The sequence below is a fragment of the Balaenoptera acutorostrata genome, chromosome 5 (assembly GCF_949987535.1).
Source record: "Balaenoptera acutorostrata chromosome 5, mBalAcu1.1, whole genome shotgun sequence".
Lineage (NCBI taxonomy): Eukaryota > Metazoa > Chordata > Mammalia > Artiodactyla > Balaenopteridae > Balaenoptera > Balaenoptera acutorostrata.
This window is the reverse complement of record NC_080068.1, coordinates 118,111,189-118,134,479: the sequence shown is the minus strand read 5'-3', so window position 1 is coordinate 118,134,479 and position 23,291 is coordinate 118,111,189. Positions and strand designations below refer to the sequence as shown.

The 23,291-nt window shown below is 40.5% G+C and overlaps 2 protein-coding genes across 3 annotated transcripts in view; both read right to left on the bottom strand.

Annotated features, from left to right (window-relative positions):
• Positions 1 to 23,291, bottom strand: part of UGT8 (UDP glycosyltransferase 8) — a 513,963-nt gene that overhangs the window by 95,927 nt on the left and 394,745 nt on the right. The gene's annotated exons all lie outside the window — the stretch shown is intronic.
• LOC103018813 (lysosome-associated membrane glycoprotein 1-like) lies at positions 20,849 to 21,809 on the bottom strand. Its single transcript, XM_057547079.1, has one exon. It carries the CDS (start codon positions 21,752 to 21,754, stop codon positions 20,849 to 20,851), a length of 906 nt encoding a protein of 301 aa, XP_057403062.1. The 5' UTR covers positions 21,755 to 21,809.

Here is a 23,291-nt window from a genome sequence, read left to right as displayed (position 1 = left end):
ATTTTGGTAAAAAAAAAATAACATGACTACTAAGAAACATCTTATGTAAAGGGAAAATCAAAATGAAGTTGGCATTGCTAGGAGAGTTCTCTTAAAATGGAGTCGGGAGGCCACTGAGAAACGGTGACTTATGCACATCTCAGAATCTGACTTTTGACCACTTATTTTCCTAATGAAGGCAACCAGAACAGCTGTCAGAAACTCGAGATACTTTCAGACCCTTATCCTAAAATTACTCATGATTCCTTAAGGAGAAATATTTCCTGACTCGTGTCAGAGTCGATCACAATTCTTGCCAGACAACCTTAATCGTGTGGCTTTTGTCTGTATAAGACCCTGACTTTTTCTCTTCTCCTGAACACTCTTTCAATTTTACCCAAATCTGTGTTTCTCACATTGCAATACTTAAGACCCCACATAAAGCTCTTTTGTTCTTTGCAGCCTCGATACTGATTACTGTTTGACACTTACATGTTTAATGTGGCTTGTTTACCTACTCTAAAAACAGTTCCAAATGGGAAATTTCAAATCTACTTTGAGAAATAGAAACAGAGTTGAAGGGCATCCCAAAGCACAGCTGAAGGACAACTGTGTTTTTAGGCAGTTACCTTTGAAAGTATTTTTAAAATCAGTTTGTATATGTATAGCCACTTTCAAATCAAATCAATTTTTAATAATATTAGCCTCAAACCTATGAGTCAATATAATTTTTTTTGGAAAATGTATCTTTGAAGCGAGATTTGCAATTATTAAATACATTTGTCCTACTGCTTAGAACATAATAGGCAGTTGATAAATGCTATTGGATACTTGAGTTTCAGTCAATTTAAATGAATAATAGGTTGAAGAACACTTGCTTGGAAATGGTAGTTTTTTTAATTATGATTTTATGATTATTATCTGGTAGTAAACGTAGTCTTACTATTGACACAGAGTATTTAGAAAGTGAGCTTAGGGCTTCCCTGGTGGCGCAGTGGTTGAGAATCTGCCTGCTAATGCAGGAGACACGGGTTCGAGCCCTGGTCTGGGAAGATCCCACATGCCACGGAGCGGCTGGGCCCGTGAGCCACAGCTGCTGAGCCTGCGCGTCTGGAGCCTGTGCCCCGCAACGGGAGGGGCCGCGATAGTGAAAGGCCCGCGCACCGCGATGAAGAGCGGTCCCCGCACCGCGATGAAGAGTGGCCCCCACTTGCCGCAACTAGAGAAAGCCCTCGCACGAACCGAAGACCCAGCACAGCCAAAAATAAATTAATTAATTAATTAAATAAATAAATTTAAAAAATAAATAAATAAATAAAAAGAAAGTGAGCTTATAGAAGAATAGCCTACTTAACTGTGTCATAATAGAACCTATATTTGTCATTCTGCCTACTACTTTCATATTTAGAGATACATTCCTGTGAGAGAAGTTTCGTAATATAGAATAAGTGCCTAGGTTTTTAGAAGCAATACAGATTACATAGATCAGGATTGCAAATCTGACCGTGGATTTGGCCTGTAATAGAGATCGCAACCATTAAAACATTACAAAATAAGTGACTAAGGTAGTTGACACAGCCCTAATGGTTTGAAGGCTTTGCTCTCCCCTGTAGATGTCTTAAGCACTAAGATAAGCAATTAGACCACTAAGTCATTTAGAACTTTAGGTATCGAATTATGTCTTACCAGTACTTTATGGAAATTACCCGGAAGTAGCAGTAACTAGTTTAACAAGATGACTGGGCTTAATTTTAACTACACCTGTGAAAAGGGAAATTTAGTCCACAAAGAAAGGGATATATTAGTATAGGTGAGTGTGCCCTCTAGATGCAGAGCTACTCCTATCTTTAACTTAGTACATTGTAAAAACAGACAAATATAGACTAGTGAAAGATGGTCAGGTTTTTTGAAAGTGTAACTGACATGGTATCTTGGTGTACTGTGCTTGTATTTGATGAATATTTATTCTTAGTGCAAAAATTCTTCATAACAGACTTTGTTCACCTTTAACCTGTTGCATTTCCCTACTTTGTTCTCCCAAAAGAGTTAACTTTCCAATTTATATAGGAATATTATATATTATATACATAATATATATAATATGTATATAAATATATAAAACACATCACTCTGGATGTCTCAAAATGATGTATTTTTATCACAGGGACCCCCAGTTCATTCATGCCTTTCTTCAAATTGCTTCCCTTAATACAATATAAATGTATGAAGAGCTGGAAACCATACTAAACTGTATATTCCTGAGGAACTGTCCCTTACTCCTGCATTTCCCAAAAAGGATGTTTGGCACGTGCTTATTATTTATTGAGTTAATGTGGAAGGGGAGCAAAGTATCCTCTCTTGGCCATCTCTATTTGTGTGACTTTGGAAAAATAACTTTCCCTTTCTGAGTCTTTTTTCCTCATTTGATTACTGAACAATTTATGGTTATTCTGTGTATCCTATGATTAGTCCCATTTTGCATGTGTGTACTGTCTCTACAGAAATTAAGGCATCAGGAATCTCTGTGTTTTCCAATTATTCTCCCTCAAGCTAGTTTCTGCTCAAAACATATAAACACACATATGTAGACACATTTCTATTTCATCATTTTTTCCCTCTTGATAGAGAACATTATAAAAATAGTCTGTTGACTTCTTAATAAGGTTTAAGAATACACAAAATGTAAAGGATTATCATTATTTCTCATTTGTATATGGATGCACTCTTCTATTTAATGCTAATTTCATGCAATGTATTTTCCCCAGAGAACACCAGACAGCTTTGAAATCATTGTCTCACTAATCATTTGTAGAATTCTTGGAGGTAGGCTGGTGATAAATATCACATGTATTTTATAAAGTAATAATGGTCTAATGCAAGGTATGACTTATGAGCTCAGAGAATAAGAGATCATTAAAGGCAGATCTGCAATTGAACTAAGACATCTAGGTTTTCTGGCCAATGATATTGTACAACAAATAACGTCATATATGAAAACTGAATACAAAAAATTATAGGACAACTTGTATAGTCAAGTTGTTATTTCAACTATAAAAAGAAGTCAGGAACATCTAGAGTCATTTCATACTGAAACAATAACTCCACCAAGATGTTCGCAGCAATAATTCTTTGATCTCTATAACACATGGATGTACAATCAAAACCAGGGACCAAGAGGGAAAAAAATGTGATGCAACAGCCTTAGAAGCATAACCCCACTACTGTTGTGTGTAGGAGTTCAGAGCTATTCATATATATATATATATATATATATATATATATATATATATATATAATAGAATTCTGAAATTATGTATATATGATATATAAACTGGATTATTATTAAATGGATTAATAGAACACAATTCACTTCCTTCCCCACTTGGTAATCTCTGTTCTAAAATGTCAGGGTGGGGGCTTCCCTGGTGGCGCAGTGGTTGAGAATCTGCCTGCCAATGCAGGGGACACGGGTGCGAGCCCTGGTCTGGGAAGATCCCACATGCCGTGGAGCAACTAGGCCCGTGAGCCACAATTACTGAGCCTGCACGTCTGGAGCCTGTGCTCCGCAACAAGAGAGGCCGCGACAGTGAGAGGCCCGTGCACCGCGATGAAGAGTGGCCCCCGCTCACCGCAACTGGAGAAAGCCCTCGCACAGAAATGAAGACCCAGCACAGCCAAAAATAAATAAATAAATAAATTGTTAAAATGTCAGGGTGCTCAGCTGATAACCCCAGTGTATGATGGATACCAATCTCACCAGACAGACCCTGAGCCATAACAGTACAAAACTATAGACCTGTACTTTCCAACAAATATATATTGAGCTTTATCTACTCAAAACTCCACTGAATTCTCTAGAAGGATTGAAAAAATTATATGACATTGTCTTAAGCCTTTCAAGAAATAGGATTAAACATTCTCACTGTACAATCTGAAGATCTTAATATGTTCCTTGAATGCTAGCTTTTCCATTGTCACTAGTGGTGCAAAACCTTTTGCTTATAAATTCTTTATTTTTAATTTTATAAAGTATGTGGAGTGCTTCTGTTCTCTGCAAACTTTGCCTGGCTAGGCTACTCAGGTCTCAAGCTTCTCTTCCTTGGAAAATATCCTATGAGCCGTTGTTGAGGTTGGTTGCCCATCTCTGTTATACCCTATACTTTTCCTATCCTGGCCTTTATACTGCTTTATTGTAATTGTTCAGTTGTCTCTATCCTCTGCTAAACTGTAAATTCTACAGTGACAGGGACACAGCACATAATGGGAAGATTATGAATTAATGAATGACTGTAGTTATACTTTCAGAATCTTATTGCTTGAAATATGCATATTAATTTTCAGGAAGGTTACTATAAATCCAAGCCTTCCCAGGTACTAAAGACTCATAAGTTGAAAACCACTTATCTGTTATGTAAGTCAGAAGTTTTTACTCAAAATATATCAAGGTACTATCTTGCTATATAATGCAAATAAAATTTATAATAGCTCACATTTGTCACACACTCATCTGTGCCTGTATGATAAGGAGTTTACCTCATTATTGAATTTACTTCTCACAACAACTCCAAGATGTTAACACTCTTCCTATTTTATACCTAGGGCAAATTAATTTTATCAAGTATAAGTAACCAAAGATCACATAGCTATTAAGTGATGAGGTCAGGAACTAAATTAGGGCAACCTACCAGTCTCCTCTTATCTACCATGCAACACTTATCACTATGCTTCTCGCATCAGTTATTAACTTATCTCTCGGCCTTTCTCCCCTGTGATTTGTGATTCTCAGGCTGAGAAGCCATGTTTCTGCTTCTCCAGCTGTGTCTATGTTAGTCTCTGCCAAGAGGGGGTGTGTGAGGGTGACTGGAAGGGGGGAGGAGGAGGGGGAGGAGGGGCAGGAGGGGGAGGAGGAGGGGGAGGAGGGAGAGGAGGAAGAAGGTGTATGCTCTTTCCTGTTTCATGTGGGATTCCTCTAGGCTTCTTGTCTGCATGTGTGTGCTATGGGTATTAGCCCTGAAGGTTTCTCACTCCAACAGAAGTCCTTTCTCTAGCTGCATGAAAATCCAGTTTGCAATTGTGCAACTCTTGCAGAACCAGCTTCATTAAGCTCTTCTCCTTGGAGGTCCGGGTCCCATGCCCTATGGTTCCAAATTTCAATAACTTCGTCTCTTTTTCCCCTAGTATTAAGAGATGAGGGCTGCTTCCAGCACTTGCAACCTCTGAGAAATCTGGACTTCTACTTCATTTAACTTAAATAACAACTTACACTGAAGTAACAGTCAAGCTACTGGTGTTCTCTGTCCTGACTGGACCTTGACCCATACAAAGTCATATGTACAGCTATTAAATGATAGTCAGGAACTAGAATTGGGCCAGTCTACCAGCCACTGCTCTTATCTCATGTGAAATACTATTATTACTATGCTAACCTATATGAAATTTCATTGTCATCAATTTCTAAATAATAATACCAGCAAAGAAATAAATTAACAAAAACAAATTAAGTATAAAACTTAGAAATTGTCAAATTTAAATCATGCAACCCTATGGACTTCTTTAAATATTCTTTTCACTTCTCATATAGGCCATATATATAGATATGAAAACATGCACCTCAGATTGGGACTTGAACCCACATGCCGGGACTCGAAGCCAGCCAACACCCACAGTCTTCCAACTGAGATCACACACCTGGTTTGGGGACTTAATGAAGCTCAGGTTCTTGACGTCTCATTGCAGACAGAATTTAGTGAGAGACAAAAGTGATAGGAAAGAGGTGGATTTACTTAGAGAGAAACACACTCCACAGACGTAGAGTGTGGGCCATCTCAGAAGGTGAGAAAGGCCCCAGGATATGGGGTTGTCAGTTTTTATAGGGGTGGGTAATTTCATAGGCTAATGAGTGGGAGGAGTATTCCAGCTATTTCTGGAAGGGGTGGGGATTTCCAGAAAATTGGGCCACCGCCCCCTTTTTGATCCTTATGGTCGGTCTTGGAACTGTCATGGCGCCTGTGGGTGTGTCATTTAGCTTGCTGACGTGAGTGTATACTGAGGCTCAAGGTCTAGTGGAAAAAGTCGACTTGTCTGCTATCTTGGATCCATTTGGCTCTAATCAGTTTATGTCATGTCCTCGGGCTATGTCATTCTTTCAAAGGTTATGCCCTGCCTCCTCCCCTCCTGTTTCAGATATATATTTTGCTAGCTTGAGAACCAGCTATATCTGTAGATATACAAACATAGGTCTCTACATAGATAGAAAGCTATATTAAAAAGCTAATATTAATTACATAGCTAATATAAAGCTAAAAATACCAACTAGTCCAACTCCTAATTTGGGCTTTGAGATGTTTGCTGAGGGAGTTAAGAATCATCACTTTTCACATCTAAAATAGATAATTAGAATGTCTGTACTTCCTATCCAGAATAAATGCCATAAGGAAATCTGTGAGTTTACTTTGTATTTCCAAGTTTAAACTTAGTAGATTGTCACTGCTGCTGCTGTTATTGTTTTCCACACCATTCTAGTTATAAGTTTAAGTGAAATTTTTTATAAACTTGTCTTATTTGGAGAATTTTCAACAAGTGATATATATGGCCTTCATTTGACCTTCAAATAATCAAATATTTTAATCACGTATATGCCAGGTAGAGCGCCAAGGGCTAGTTACACAATGGCAAACAAAACAGAATATGCAATTCCTGCACTGTCCCACATTCTAGCGGGGTAGACATGTTAAACAAGTGGGTATTTTATAAAAAGTATTTAACTTTAGGTCACTTATTTCTGAGGGTTTTTGGGGGGGGGGGCTGGGCATCTTTGGTGAACATAAGAAAATACCTCAATATACAACTGGATGATAATAATCAAAATTTTAAGATTTTTTTTCTAGAAAATGAATTTATTATCGCAAGTCTGCGCTACACAGAAACCTCACAAGAACAAGGAGCTACAAAGTGACTGTGTATTGACAACCCTACTTTCCCTAATTTTAGGCCACGTTCTCACTTAAATGTCTACACAGAGTTAAGTATGTTTGTGGAGTAACAAGATGTGATTTCATTGACTTGTGAGTCATATTTACCTTTCATATGTACAATGCTCACAGTCGACACGCCAAACACTTTCAAAAGCTTTCTCTAGTATTACCACAGAGGGGCTTAGTTTGCCTCTATGAAAGGTGCCCTGACTGGAGGAAATGAGAGCAGGATATTAGTACCTGCCTCTTGTGCTCGCACCATTCATTGTCTTCTCTTGCTCTCGTAGTCTGTAACTTTTGCGGTACCCAGGTACCACCCAGGAGGCTTAGAAATACAAATTTCTGAATTGTTAGAAATGCAAATTTTTGAACTCCACCTTCAGAGATTCCCACTCAAAAGGTCTAAGGTGTGGCTCACTGCATTTTCAAGAACAACTGCCAGTTGGGAAGCTCTGATGTAACAGAATCATTGCTTAGAATATTAATCAGGTGCACCAGAGTGAGAGTGAACCAAAGACAGGTGTGATATGGGGTCAGGATCCGGAACATAATGTCAATTAAACCCCACATGGGTTCTGAAAACATCTTGGGAAGAGGATCATCGTCATTCAAGATGATCATCTGAAGTTCTACAAACCTGCCTGATGATTAGGGAACTTTGGGGAACTTCGTGAAGCAGATCATTCCTGGCTTTGTCTCCTAGGGCAGTTGTTCCCAACTTCTCATGCTCCGTAGAATCACCTGGGGAACATTTAAAAATCCAGATATCCAGGCCACATGATAAAATCTCTAGGGCTTGGCCTGGGTGTGAGTATTTTTTTGTACTTAATTTTGAAATATAATTGACATCTAACATTATATTAGTTTCAGGTGTACAATGTAATGATTCGATATTTGTAAATACTGTGACATGATCACCACAATAGGTCTAGTTAACAACCATCACCATGCATGGTTAACAAGTGATGTTTTTCTTGTGAGGAGAGCTTGTAAGATCTACTCTCTCAGCAGCTTTCAAACATACAATAGAGTACTAGTAACTATAGTCACCATGCTCTACGTTACATTCCCATGACTTATTTTATAACTGGAAGTTTGTACCTTTTGACCTGCTTCACCCATTTCACCTCACCCCCTACCCTCACCTCTGACCTCAGGCAACCACCAATCTGTTCTTTGTATCTATGAGCTCTTTTGTGTTTGTTTGTCGTTTAGATTCCACATATAAGTGAGATCATAAGGCATTTGCCTTTCTCTGTCTGACTTATTTCAAAGGCATGAGTATTTTTTAAAGCTCCCCAGTGATTTCAATGTGCAGCCAAGGTTGGAGTGATTAGAGAATGATCTCAGAAATCAAGGGTCAAAATACTGACCAAGAATCAGTATTTTTAGCAATAGCTTACAGGTGATTCTTAGAACACAAAGTTTGGAAGTTATTAAATTTGATATACAAAGATATATTTCAAGTTATTTAAAGAAATAACTATCCACATTTGACTAACTTCAAAATATATAGTTTGTAATATAGATAATATAAAGTTTCTCTTATTTGGGATTGATGATTCTGACATTTCCTGGGTCAAAATGCCTATTTTTAGTTGTCACTGACAACTGCATTAAATACAAACACACACACACACACACACACACACACACAGTAGCATTTTTTACCCTTATATTGTGAAATAAGGACTAAACACACAGATGACAAGTTATTATCTTAATAAGATTTGCTTTTTGACTAATGTGATGAAATGTTACTTCCCTGAAAGATTTTTTTTTTAGGGTGTGGTGTTAAAATTGCTTTTCCTGATTTAAACTTAACATTCATTTCCACAAAGCCCTTTAAAAGTCAAAGTGGAACAACTTGTTCCCAAGAAGAAAAGATTCCACCCACCTTCCAAAAACTTAAACTGGAACACAATGTATGTCCCACTGAGTACAGCAGAACAGAGGTTATGTCTTAAACTGTACCCAAGAGGGCAGAAGTTTACTTATTAAAATACCTCAATGATATCCTACAACTCAGACATCAGGGTAGCACTGTGGCTTGAGTCCATCAATCTTCTTTTTTTAAATAAATTTATTTATTTTATTTTATTTATTTATTGTTGGCTGCGTTGGGTCTTCGTTGCTGCGCGCGGGCTTTCTCTAGTTGTGGCGAGCCTGGGCTACCCTTCGTTGTGGTGCACGGGCTTCTCACTGTGGTGGCTTCTCTTTTTGCGGAGCATGGGCTCTAGGCACACGGGCTTCAGTAGTTGTGGCTCATGGGCTCTACAGCGCAGGCTCAGTAGTTGTGGTGCACAGGCTTAGTTGCTCTGCAGCATGTGGGATCTTCCTGGACCAGGGCTCGAACCCGTGTCCCCTGCATTGGCAGGCGGATTCTTAACCACGGCACCACCAGGGACATCCCGTGAAATCCTGACTGTGATTTCCTCCATCATGTTCTGCAACCATCTCACAGAATCATAAGACCTCAAATCTGAACTAGACAACAGAGACCTCTGGTCTAGTCCAACTGCCATGTTTGAAAGAAAAGGAAAATGATGAACAAAGAAATGAAATAATTTGCCTCCAGTCAACACCAGGAGTTAATGCCTGGTTTCCATGCCTCCTGAATTGAAGTCCAGGACTCTTAACTGCCCCCCACATTGTCTGTTTCCTAACTCACTCACCTTTAGACCAGCACTCTAAACTCTAGTAATTTAGGGGGGATCTAACACTCCTTCTCCTTCACCTCTGAGGAGTAAAAAAACAAACACTAGTCTGCTAGGAGGATGGAGCTTTGGCTGTGATTCAGAAGGCTTTAAAAGCCTTTGTGTTGTGCTCTTTCAATAGGTTTTCTATCTTTCCATTCCCTTGAGTCTTTTAGGGGTAAGAGCAAGGCCTGAGTCAGGAAGATAAATACATGAGCAATTTATTAAGCTGTGTTCTAGTCTTTAAGGAGATTTCACTTTCTTTTGACCCTTGTTTCCTTATTTCTTCTCATCTTACTTCTACTGTAGCCTCTGTGATGTTAAGATCTCATGAACAGGGTATGTGTTCCTGGAAATGGCCTGTTTTTCATTTAGGCCAGAATTTCTCCAACTGGTATGTATTCTTTGGCATCCTAGAATTCTCTATGAGAAATTACAATTAATTTGAGTGAATTCTGTAGCTTTTGGAAGACAACCTTTTATCCTAGTGCCCACATTTCTGTTGTGTTCATCATCAAATGAAGCCCAAATAACAGCACAGGATGCTATAGGAAGGAAAGTTTTGCAGTACAGTAAGTCCCCTACATACAAATGAGTTCTGTTCCAAGAGCACGTTCATAAGTCCAATTTGTTCATAAGTACAACAAAGTTAGCCTAGGTACCCAACTAACATAATTGACTATATAGTACTGTACTGTAATAGGTTTATAATATTTTTCACACAAATAATACATAAAAAACAAACAAAAGAAATAAAGAAAACATGTTTAATCTTACAGTACAGTACCTTGAAAAATACAGTAGTACAGTACAACAGCTGGCATACAGGGGCTGGCACTGAGTGAACAGGCAAGAAGAGTTCCTGACTGGAGGAGGGAGAGGAGGTGGGAGGTGGTAGAGCTGAAGGATCGTCAGCAGTAGGAGACGGAGGGCAAGCTGCAATTTCACTCACACCTGACATTGATGGCACAGGTTCTGGTTCCTTGCTGGATTCATTTCTATCCACCCTCTTGAAAAAATGATCCAGTGACGTCTCAGTAGTAGCTCTTTTTTCTCATCATAGATGACAAGGTAGCACTGGATTGCATTCTGAACGGCTGCTGCAAGTTTTGTGTACAGTTCTACCTTCAGGTCCTGTGCCTCAAAAACTAACAGTGTCTCCTCAAATAAAGAAAATCCCCTTGTCATTTCCTGTGTCATGAATCTCTTCACTTCTTCAGTTATTTCTTCTTCCTCTTGTCTCTCTTCATCCTTTCTCTGGGCCTCCAATTCCATCAGGTCTTCATTAGTCAGCTCCTCGTGTTGCACAGCAAGGAGTTCAGTGAAGTCATCCTCTTGCAGATCTAGCTTCAGCTTCTCGCTGAGGGTCACTACGTTGCTGAAGACTTCTTTGGACTCCTCATCCACCTTCTCAAATCCATGAAAATCGTGAACAAACTGCGGGCAAAAGTTCTTCCAAACCTTATTCATGGTGATGGCCATAACTTCACGTCAAGCAAAGTCAATTATTTTTATGGCCTTGTAGATGTTATAGTGCTTCCAAAATTGTCAGAAGGTTGTTCCAGATTCGTCACTCACCTTTACTGCCTGATGAAAAGGGTGACATAAATAATATTTCTTGAAAATCACTATAACTCCCTGGTCCGTAGGTTGGATGAGCAACATTAGTATTCAGTGGCAGATGCAGTACTTTGACGTTGGGATGAAAGTTGTCCATGAATGGAGGGTGGCCCAGAGCATTGTCGAGCAGCAAAAGAATGTTGAATGGGACATCCTTCTCTAAGCAGTATTTCTCTACCTCAGGGATAAAGTGGTGGAAAAACCAGTCCTGGAAAATGGCCTGTGTAACCCAGGCTTTGGGGGTTACTCTTCCACACAACAGGAAGAGAGCCCTTGGTTACGTTTTTAAGGGCTCTTGGGTTCTCTTGATGATAAACTAAGAGAGGCTTCAGCTTCATATCGCTGGAAGCATTGCCACAAAACAACAGAGTTAGCCTATCATTTGTTGCTTTATAGCCTGGCATCAACTTTTCCTCCTTACTGATATAACTTCAGTCTGGCATCCTCTTCCAGTACAATCCATCTCATCCACATTAAAACCCTGCTAGGGTAAATATGCACCTGCATCAATAATTTCTCAATGCATTTCAGGAAATTCCCGGGCAGCTACCTTATTTGCACTCACTGCCTCACCACTTACTTTTACGTTGTGAAGGTTGGCTCTAGCCTTGATCTGATGAAACCAGCCATGGCTGGCATTAAAAGATGCGCCCTCTGATTCTTCACCGTGTTTCTACTTCAAGTCTTCATAAAGGCTTTTACCTTTCTCTTGAATCAGCATTAAGTTGAGCGGAACTTGACGCTGATGCTTATCTTGCATCCACACACTGAGAATTTTCTCCATCTCCTTCATCACTTTTCCATGCTTCTTCAGTTTTATTGTCGACATCATTGGCACAGCAGACTTCACATGTTCCATGATCTTGTCCTTGTTCTTTAGAACTATGCCAATGGTTGAATGATTCATGTTATAAGAACGAGTGACATCTACCTCTTTTTCACCTCGCTCTACCCTCTCAATTATCTTCACTTTTGTTTCCGTTGTTGTTGCTTGGCACTTCTTAGCAGTACCAAATACATCATTGCTGCTTTTATGCTTGCTTCCGGACATCCTGGGCTCGAAATAAAGATACTGTACTACTGTACTCTATGCAGTACTGTACAGTAAAGTACACAAAAGTACAACCACTTGTAGAGGATGCACGAACATGACAATGTATGCCAGACACGTGAACTAACTTACGTGATTGGACATGTGAACTCACGTTCGCATCTTTGAAAGTTTGCACCTTGAAGGTTTGTATGTAGGGGACTTACTGTAGTTCAAGTAAAGAAAAGTGGGAGGATAACTGAGTCATTACAGAACACATGGTAGGATAGACTCCATGGCAGTCAGACTCTATTTTTATTGTAATTGGTAATTTGTTGGTTTGTAGCCACTTCTTTGTGCAAAACAACTCATTTCAGGAAAACATCTATATTTTTTCCTCCATCATGCTCTTTAAACATCTTGCAGAATTACTTCACCTGTAAGTAATATGGCAAAAAATAATTTTTATGTTCTCTGTTCCAGCAATCATCAGATAAGATACTATATTTCAATGGATTTCATATTCGCCATAATACTGATCTTTAAGTGAATAAGACAGTCCTGTCTTACAGTTATCAGATGACATCTCATTAAATTAACATTTTATATTGCTTTAGGGCAGTTTGATTATGTATGAAATTTGATTATACAGACTGAGCAAATGGTGATGGAATAAATCTTCCTGGTCAAAAGCTCAGGCTCTAGAATTAGGAGGCCTGGATCCAAATCTTAGTTTTCTAGAGCTAGATCATTTTACTAGACAAGTTATTGACCATCTGTCTCTTAATTTCCTGATCTGTAAAATGATAATAATTTCTACTTCATAGAGTTTTTTTTGAAGATGAAATTAGTGACACATGAAAAACAGTTATAATAGTGTTTGGTGTTATACTAATTGTTCAAAAACAATGTTGTTGTTCAACAGTAGGGTTGAAGTTGAAATGTAGAACATTTTAATTCTGATTTTACACCTTTCTACCATTTCTACCTTTAAATCCAGCACTGGTGATTTAGGTTCAGTAAAACAGCATTATCTGTCACAGCAAAAATATTCATTTGAAATTTCATTTAATGGGTAAAGAAGGTGCTGCCTTTGGAGTTAGGCAAGCAAGTCTCAGGGCGGGGGAGGGGGTCAGTATGTTCCGGGATGAATAAGGAGCATTTGGAAAAGTATTAAGAAACAAATGTTACTGCTAGTTTGATTTGAATGGGGCACAGGATTATATGGTACAAGATAGAACTGAAAAGGTAGCTTGTTTTCATTTATTCATTCATTAGATATTTAGTGAATATTAAATAAGTACCTGGAACTAGGAATATAAAAACCAGGGGACTGCCTGTCTACTAAACCTATAAACATGTCATTACAATTATTTCCAGTGTTTTGGGAACCCAAGAGGAGATAAGCCATGGAAGGGCCAAGTAAGGCTTCTCCAAAAGGGTGATTTGTCAGCTTGGTCTTATAGGTCAGCAAGAGTTTCTTTTTCATGTGGAAACAGAGGTGGCAAAAGCATGTCAGGTCAAAGGAAAGCAGATAGTATGAAAGATGACAGTGAATTCCCTGGTTTGAGATAGAAATGGTGGAAGGTGCCAATTGGAGTCCAACCTGAGACTTTATGTGGTAGGGAGTGGAGAGTAGTGATCAGAACTGAGGGAAATGAACCCAAGTGGGGAGACGTCAACATTTCAATAAGTTATAAAACAAGACAAGGGGCTTCCCTGGTGGCGCAGTGGCTGAGAGTCTGCCTGCCAATGCAGGGGACACGGGTTCGAGCCCTGGTCTGGGAGGATCCCACATGCCGCGGAGCAACTGGGCCCGTGAGCCACAACTACTGAGCCTGCGCGTCTGGAGCCTGTGCTCCGCAACAAGAGAGGCCGCGACAGTGAGAGGCCCGCGCACCACGATGAAGAGTGGCCCCCGCTCGCCGCAACTAGAGAAAGCCCTCGCACAGAAACGAAGACCCAACACAGCCAAAAATAAATTAATTAATTAATTAATTAATTTAAAAAAAAAAAGACAAAAACAATAGAGTATAAGATCTTTCTTTATGACAGAGCCAATGAGGAAGGTGAACGTATTTTGAAGACTATTCTTTTTTTGTGTGTGTGCAGCTCAGATGTTTATTTTACTGAAAATATTTGCAAAATTACAATATAAATACATGATTATATTAAGATAGGATCACTAATTCTTTTGAGTATCCTGGATATCGTAGAAAGAAGGGAACTGACAAGTAACTTGAGAGGTTAAAAAGAGGGAGAGATTTTTTTTCTTTTTTCTTTTTTTTGTTTTTTGAGAATAAGTTCAAAGGGAGAGAGAGAGAAGGCCCAGGGATCAAGGAGAAGGGAGTACTACCAAAAAAGAGGGAGGTGTGCATGGAGGAGTGAGAGAGAGAGAGAAAGAGGAGAAGGGAGACAGATGGAGGGAGAGAGATTAAATATAGGAAAGAGAGAGAGAGAAAGAGAAGTACTAAAAGAAAGAGTTAACCTTGTAATATCTGATCCTCTCCACCCAGGCTCAGCTTCATGAGGACCAGAACCAAATTTATCTTGCTGTGCACTTAGTAGGAATTCAATAGATGCTTGTCTCAGAGGAGATAAGAGGGGCCTGGGTCATAAATAAGAAAAGGATGGTCTATGAGACTGCTCAGGTTGCCATAACAGAGTAGCACAGACTGGAGGACTTAAACAACAGAAATTTACTTTCTCACAGTTCTGGAGGCTGGAAGTCTGAGATCAGGGTGCCAGTATGGTCAGGTTCTGGTAAGAGCTCTTCTTCAGGCTTGTAGGCAGCTGCCATCCTGCTGTGTGCTCATTTGGCCTTTCTTTGGAAAGAGACAGAAGCCAGGGTGGGGGTGAGGGGAGCCTCTCAGAGACTCAGAGATCCCTCTCTGATGTCTCTTCTTAGGAAAACATTAATTTTATCAGATCAGGGCCTCAGCCTTATGACCTCATTTAACCTTAATTACATTTATAAAGGTCCTGTCTCCAAATACAGTCACATTGGTAGTTAGGGCTTCAACATATGGATTGGGGGATGGGACGTGGGGAGAGGGACACAAACATTCAGTTTATAACAGATGGGTTAGGCTGTGAAAAAAGAGGGACAGGAAGGGTAAAGAATCCTTGCAAGAGAATAAAGAATAATGAAGTTGTCTCATTCTTTTGGCGTTAAATTTAGGCAAATTAGGGAGGAGAGCTGAGCTGCAGCTTTAAGGCTCTGGAATAAATTCAGAGGAGTTGCTATTGGGGAATTATGGTCTTATCTATGCATTGTTTTCTAAACTTACCAGATTAAAAGAATCAACTAGAATATTATTTTAAAAGCCAGTTTTTGTTGGAGATTGTTTCTCTGGGCCTGGGTTGAGGTTCTAAAATTTTTAACAGGCCTCTAGAGAGATTTTTCTAACTTCCAGCTGTGGGAAACTAGAAACCACAGAGAGAGGAAGTTAACTAAGAGTGAGTAAGAGGATTGGAAGATAAAGGTTGGGCTCAGGTCGAGGGGCGAAAGGAATCGGAAGTGTTGGTGAGAGTACAAAGACGTTGATCCCTACATTGCAGGCTGAACAGGGATAGGAGTGAAGCCAAGAAGGGAGAATAGGCTTGGACAAGGAAGAAAAATTAAGGGGCTGTTAGTCTTAAAAAGTAATGAGGGTGTGTTTACTGGGAGACTTAAAGAGCAGGCAGTGATAGTAAATGATTTCAGAGATCAAGGTTTCACTAGTAGCGTAGATTCCGAATTTGTGTCGACATGAATGCCATGGAAAATGACATAATAGTTCTTCTGGCTTTACTTCCTTCAAATCCATGATCTATAATGCTGCCAAGGAGCTCTTTTTAAAGGGAATGATCATTTTTTTCTGTGGCATCAAATACTTTCCTCACTCCCTTCTGTCTAAGGTAATCCCAAAACCCTTACCATGGCATTCAGGGTGCTTCTTTATTGCCTGCAAACATTTTATACGATTAACACCTTACTACCTATACATCCTTGAAAATGCTTCATTCATTCATGTTATGCCTTTTATTGTGTACTTTCCTCTGCCAGGTCTACCTGGAAAAATGGCAAATTCATTTTTGTTCTGTAAAATCTCTATAGGGAGGTTTTGATAAACTATTTCTCCTTCCCATGCCCATCACACGTTAGCTCATCTTTTCCTTTGCTAGCCTACTTTTGCACTATGTATGTGCTTTCGTTGTTGATCTTAACACTTTAGGGTAAGGGTCACAAACCAAATAACTGCAGAAGGTGTGCATTTAAAATAAATGCCAGAGATAGGTAGGATGAAAGAACTTCAGGCTAAGGTACTTGTATTGTACCTAAGTATAACAACTACAAGTTAAACTGCTCTTTTAAACATTGTTGGTATAACAAAACAAATCAAACAAAACACAACCAAGGCACATAGAGTCTTGCTACACAGGTCACGGCAGTTATGAAATGAGAGGTCCATGTTGAGAAGTAGCAAATAAGAAAAGCAATTTCAATTTCTGGTCAAAGGGAATTGCATGTGTAATTAGAATGACATGATTAATTCAGCGTGGCATTGTAGGATAACAATGCCCTGACAGATTTCCTGATGTATGTGTCTCTTACTCAAAGAAGCTCAAAGAAAACTAGTGACACAGAATCACTACTTAGCAAGGAGATGAAAGGATGAACTTTGAACTGGTACATAGAGACCTATAGAGTCCAGCTGTCACTTTGTTGGCTCTGCCATCATAATGGCCTTTACAGTGTCTGAAAAAGACCATGTGATTTTTCCCAAAGTTATAAATCTTCTTCTGTGATTTATTTCTCTGTGCGTGGATTGGCTGGAGTCAGCCTAGAAGAGGACCTTTAAGAGAGTGTCTATGGAAGCAGGACTTGCAAGAATCCTTTCAGCTGCATCAGCAAAGGACAACTTTCATGTTTTTATCTTCTGATGGCTCACAAATCTCTAACCCCAGCCAAAATTTCTCTCATGAGCTTCAGAGACAGATATCCATCCAACTCCCTCCTGAACATCTCTTAGATGACGTTATAGGCATTTTAAACTTAATATGCTCACAACTGAATCTCATTTCTCCATCACCGAAAACAAAAACAAAACATTTCTTTACTTCATGATTCACTTAGCTGCCCCATGCAGAAACCTATGAGTTATTTTGGAGAACTCCATTGTTCCATTGTTCTCCCTTTACTTATCTAACCAATCACCAAACCTTTTCAATTTCTCATCCTAACTCTCTTTTAAGGCCACTCCCAGTGATATAATTTCAGCTGGCTCAGGCAACTAACAGACTAAGTCCTGCTCTTTTCCAATCTGTTTTTTTACATTGCAGTCAAAGTGATCTTTCTGAAATGCAAAGAGTAGCTCAAAGCTCTTTATCTCCTACTACTCTTAGAATGAAGGTTCAGGACTCCTTAATATGGTCAAGAAAGCCCTGCTTAATTTGTCTCCTGGCTGTCCCTCTAGCATCTTTTCTGCTATTCCCTCCCTCACCTCTCAGCCATTTGTTGATTCAACAAATATTGAGTGCCTACTATGTGCCCAAAAGTGGGGTAACAAAACAAGCAGAGGAATGATAGACATTTTTAAAAATTATATAAATATAGAATTGCACATCGTGTTAAGTATTATGTAGGAAAAGTAGAGGGCACGTTGAGAGAGTATTAGAGAGTAACGTAATTTATATTACGTGACGTTATCCAGGGACCCCAATCCTGACATTCCAGCCGTAGCTTTCCTGAAAGAGCTATGTCTTCACACCTCTGAGACCCTCTTGTCCATCAACCCACTAACACCTGCTCATCTATGTCTCAGCCTATATGGTACTTCTTCCAAGAAGACAGCCCTGAGGCTCAAAACCCAGGTTTGCTACTTCTCCGTCCTCTGAAGTTTCCTCATCAGTTGTATTGTCCTTTTAGTTTCCTTTCCTGTAATTCCGTGATGCAGGGACTCTCTCTTTTGTCACATTGGATCTTTACCTTCTAGCACAGTGACTGTTACAGATTAAGCCCTCAATAAACATTCCCTGAATCAATACATGGAAGTACTGCTGCCACTGACAGAGTTGAAGAAATTCTAGGGAACTCATGTTCATGAAAACTCTGCCTTTTACCACTGACCCCTAGAATTAAAGCTTAAAATCTTTCTCTCGTCCAATTTGCCCAAACGTCAACCCTATTTGTATTAATTGTTTGATATATGTCAGGTGCCTGACAATTGCAAGAGGGTAGAAGATTGCAAGTTGTATAAATGGATAGATGTAAAGGAGTTATTACTTAGGACCTAAGACCTGTGTCTTTATTATAAATGTAATCTTGTTCTATCGCCAACTATTTTATCTACTGGCAGCCATCTTCAGCCCTACCCGTCCATGAGGCATCAACAGTTTAAGCCCTTATTTATTTGTTCTTACATTAATCAACCTGAAATGTGGCAATAAAACTCTTGCAAACCTGACATATTTGAGAAGAAGCATCGATACTTGTGAAATAACATTTGTGAACAGTTGAGGAGGCATTATGGAGATAGTGGTAAGCTTTAGGAGGACTAATTTATTAAAGGGCTAATGGGTGAGGTCAATTTTTCTGAAAAGGAAACAATGAGTTCATAACCTAATGACTGCCTTTCTGAATCCAGGTGTGTCATAAGCACATCATCTGATGTAAATCATGTTATTGGTTGAGAACAGATTAAACAAATTCATACAAATCAGCCAGTTTCCACTTAACATCACTTCTTGGTTTACCAGGCCTGGTGGGCACTGGGCTGCCCAGTGACTCGTAGCCTTGGCGATCGCCAGACCTTGTGGAATTCTGTAGTTGATGACCCTCACACTTTGGGCCTTTCCTTCTGCACTTCACTGTTTAGCAGAAGACCCAGCATGACTATATTGTAAAGTTAGGAGGAAAGGCCTATCCATTTCATCTCACCCTACTGCTCAATGCATGTAGAAGACCTGTGATGTAGCTCACAGAATTCTGATTGACACACACACGTAATTTCTTGCAAAGGAAAGTGGGAGACAGAAATGTGAAAAGGTCAAGTTTAGGTTTCACAATGATCTGTTGAATTTTAAAACTCAAAGATGTTTTATAAGAGGAATTTCAAACAGCATGCTATTATTACCTAAACAACTTATCTCTGTGCTTTTACTAATGTTGTTTCCTAGGCCTTCTTGTGTCCCTCAGCATCATCGTATTTTACGTTTAAATCCTACCCACCTACCCTAGCTCAAATGCCAACTCAACCATGAAATCTCAGATTTGCCCAGCAAGAAGTGATCTCTCCCTGTCTGTATGAGACCTTAACTTCTGACACAAAGTGTATACACCTGAGCTTTCCTATGGGTTAAATTTCTTGAAGGCTTTGTATTTGGTAGGTGTTTACAAATATTTGTTTTTTTAAAAAAATAAATTTTTTTATTTATTTATTTTTGGCTGCACTGGGTCTTCGTTGCTGCCTACGGGCTTTCTCTAGTTGCGGCGAGCGGGGGCTACTCTTCCTTGCGGTGCGCGGGCTTCTCCTGATTGCGGTGGCTTCTCTTGTTGCGGAGCATGGGTTCTAGGCACAAGGGCTTCAGTAGCTGTGGCACGCAGGCTCAGTAGTTGTGGCTTGCGGGCTCTAGAACACAGGCTCAGTAGTTGTGGCGCACAGGCTTAGTTGCTCCACGGCACGTGGGATCTTCCCCGACCAGGGCTCGAACCCGTGTCCCCTGCATTGGCAAGCGGATTTCTTTCTTTCTTTTTTTTTTTTTAACAAAAAGACTTTTTTATCAGCATCTTTAGGGCAACGCGTCCCAGGAAGGGATGTTCCGCAGCACACAGACCACCCAGCTGCAAGTGATGAATCTGAGTGAAACGATTATTGTACACAGTGCAGACAAAGGATCAACCCAAACCTCCAACAGAAGGAAAATTACTTTACAAGAGAGTAAATAAAAATAACGCCCATTTTTCTATTTTAAAAAGTGCAAGCTCTCGAGTGGCAGAGCGTGGAAAGCCCGAGGACCTGGCATCCTGGAGTATCGATGCTCAAGGGGCCAGTCCTGCCCTGGTTTCTAAAGCTTAATTTAAGCCTCCCAGGTCTGCTTCTTCGTACTACTGCTCTACGATTCTCGTTCCTACTAATTTCTTCAGCGCGTCAGGCTCACAGCTACCAGCCTTCATCAAAGCATTAAGACCAGAGACGCTCCCTTTGCAAGGCTTACACCTGAGTAAAGAGTGAAGCGATCAAACACCAGAATCTTAAAAAGCCAAATGACAGTGGAGCCAGTGCCCATTTAGAAAAGCTCTCTTACCCCCCACCCCCCTTCCAGTCCTACTTTGGTAAATATTAATGTTTAACCAGTTAGCAAAATATTTAACCCAGTTAGCAAAATTAACACCGTCGTTTCCATAGTTGCTCTTTTGTCAATAGTAACTGTGGCCGGATGAACTTCACATTGGATAAAGCAGATGTTTGCAAGAAAGGGTGCCTCCCTCAACAGCAATCTAAGCCCAGGGAACCGGCCCGAGGCCGCGCAGCTGCTGCTGGTCCGCGGCGGGTGCGGGCGGCCGGCTAGAGGGTCTGGCAGCCGGCGTGGCTCCTTTTCCGGCCAATAAGGTAGGCGATGAGGACGCTGAGGACCAGCCCTGCCAGGGCGCCGCCCACGGCGATGGGGCTCAGCATGCTGTGCTCACCCAGCTGACCCCCCTCCACAGGCCCAAACTTGTCCCCGTCCACGCGGAACGCCGACCCACACCCTGAATAGGTCTCGGGGACCCGCACGCGCTCCTCAGCGTTGCCCTCGTACGAGCTCCCGGCGGCTGCCTGCAGCGCCCTCAGCGGGCCGCGGGCGGCCTTGAAGGCGGGGTCTCCGGCATCGGGCGGAGTCAGCGTCAGCTGGACTCCTTGCAGGAAAAACCCGGCTGCAATTGCGTTCATCGCAAACTGGAGCGCCGGGAGCAGGTTCCTGCCGCGGAGCTCCGGGGTCTCCAGCTGGGCTGTGCAGCTCCCCCCAAAGGTGGTCTTGTTGGGGTTGAACTCTCTGGTCACCGTTGTGTTGTCCCTCGTCCTGCAGGTGACGTTCAGCTGCAGCCCCATGCTGGCCAGCAGGCAGGTCCCGCTGGTGACGCTCACGTTGTACTTGGACCCCGAGGGTCTCTTGGGCGCCGGGGTGGGCGAGGGCTGGGGCGGCGCGGCCGGGGTGGGCGGGGAGGGCCAGGCTCGCTCACAGGTCGTCTCCTGCCTGCAGAAGCTGTTGCTGGAGAGGCAGGCCTGGAGGGTGGCGTCACGGAGCCCGATGGTCACGTTGCGCATGCGGATCTGATTGCTGCTCTCACACCTGTGCTTTTTATTTATGTTTCCCTTGGTGTCGGTTACGGATTCCGCAGTCTTGATTGCCCTGGAGCTCGAATTGGGGAAAATCCCTGTATCTGACAAGTTATAAACAAAACGCATCAGCTGGACACTAACGTGTTGCATTTCTTGTGAAACTTGTGAGGGTCAGCATATGGCCTCTTCCAAAAAGCCATCAGGAGACTGGAGACAGAAGCATTCCTTTGCGCAGGCGGATTCTTAACCACTGCACCACCAGGGAAGTCCCCAAATACTTGTTGATCGAATAAATAAATGAATTACACGATTAGGTAGAGTAGATGACCTCAAGCGTTCTAGAATATTGAATTAAATCCTTGCATTTTGAAACGTCAGGATTCTTTGTAACTTTCTGCTACATAGGGGAGTTCATATTCAAGCTTATAGTTGAGAACACTTCTCTGACTTCACAGCTTCCTTCTCTTTCCCCTGTTTCTTCAACCATAGTTTCAAACAGTTCTGTTTATTGAACTGGTTAAGTTTGGTCCCGCCTTAGGTGATTTGTACTAGCTATTTCCTGAGTCTGGAATTCCCTCCGGTCAAATTTTCTCTCTCTACATGACGGGAGCTTCATCATTCAGGTTTCAGGTCAGATACTCCTCGCTCAGAAAAGCCTTACTCAACTATCTAAGCTAAATTAGCCTGGTCCATCATACCACCGTGTTTGATTTTCTTTAGAGTATTGACTGAATTTATCTTCTCTATTTTTTTCCTAGTTTATTTTTCTGCCTTCATTAGATTGAAACTTCTGTGGGAGAAGAAATCTTGTTTGTCTTTGTTGGTATAGGGCCAGCTCCAAGAAGAATGTTTGAAAATGGAAGATGCTCAATATATAACTGTTCAATGAATGGATGACTAAAAGAACAGCTTCCAAATAGAAGTGCTTTTACATATATTTTTAGTGAAAGGCATCAGGGCACACCAAAGCACATAGTTTTATATGCTGAACTTTCACTGGGGAGGTGGCCTGATTTAAATTCCCTGTCGTATAGGAACTTGAGTCATAGCATCTGTAACACCTTATTAAACGTATCGTTTATGCCTTAAAGACAGGGCAGGCCCTTGATCATACATGTATTCACCTGTACTTAGCACAGTACTTCATGGCATTAAGTGGAACAAATTAAGTAAAGGATTAAGTAAATGTAACTTGACTCTCAAACTCTGATTTTTTTTATTTAGTACTTACCCAATTCTTAATAATAATAGCTATCATTTTTCGAAAAGCTACTCACTAGACAGGTGTTTTATATCCTTTATATTAATTCTTTTAAATAACCCTTTAAGGAAAGATTACCATAATCCATTTTAAAGATGACTCAAGCGACAAGTGATTCTTTGCCGTTGGACCGAGGTCTAGTTTCCAAAATTCATAATCTTAGTTTAATCAGTCAATTGCCTGTCCTTACTAGACTAAAAACATTTCAAATGTACTTGACAGTCAGCTTATTTGAACATTAATCATTATCTCAAACTTTGCTAAATACTTCCTGATTCTCTTCATAGCAAATAAATAGTTTGTAGCATGAATCTGTTCTTAATATCTAAACAAATCTATGGAGATTTTTGCTATACATCCAACCTGTCATTTTTAATAGTTTAATATAAAAATAGCTTTTTTGTGATTGTAAAAAAAAATAATATA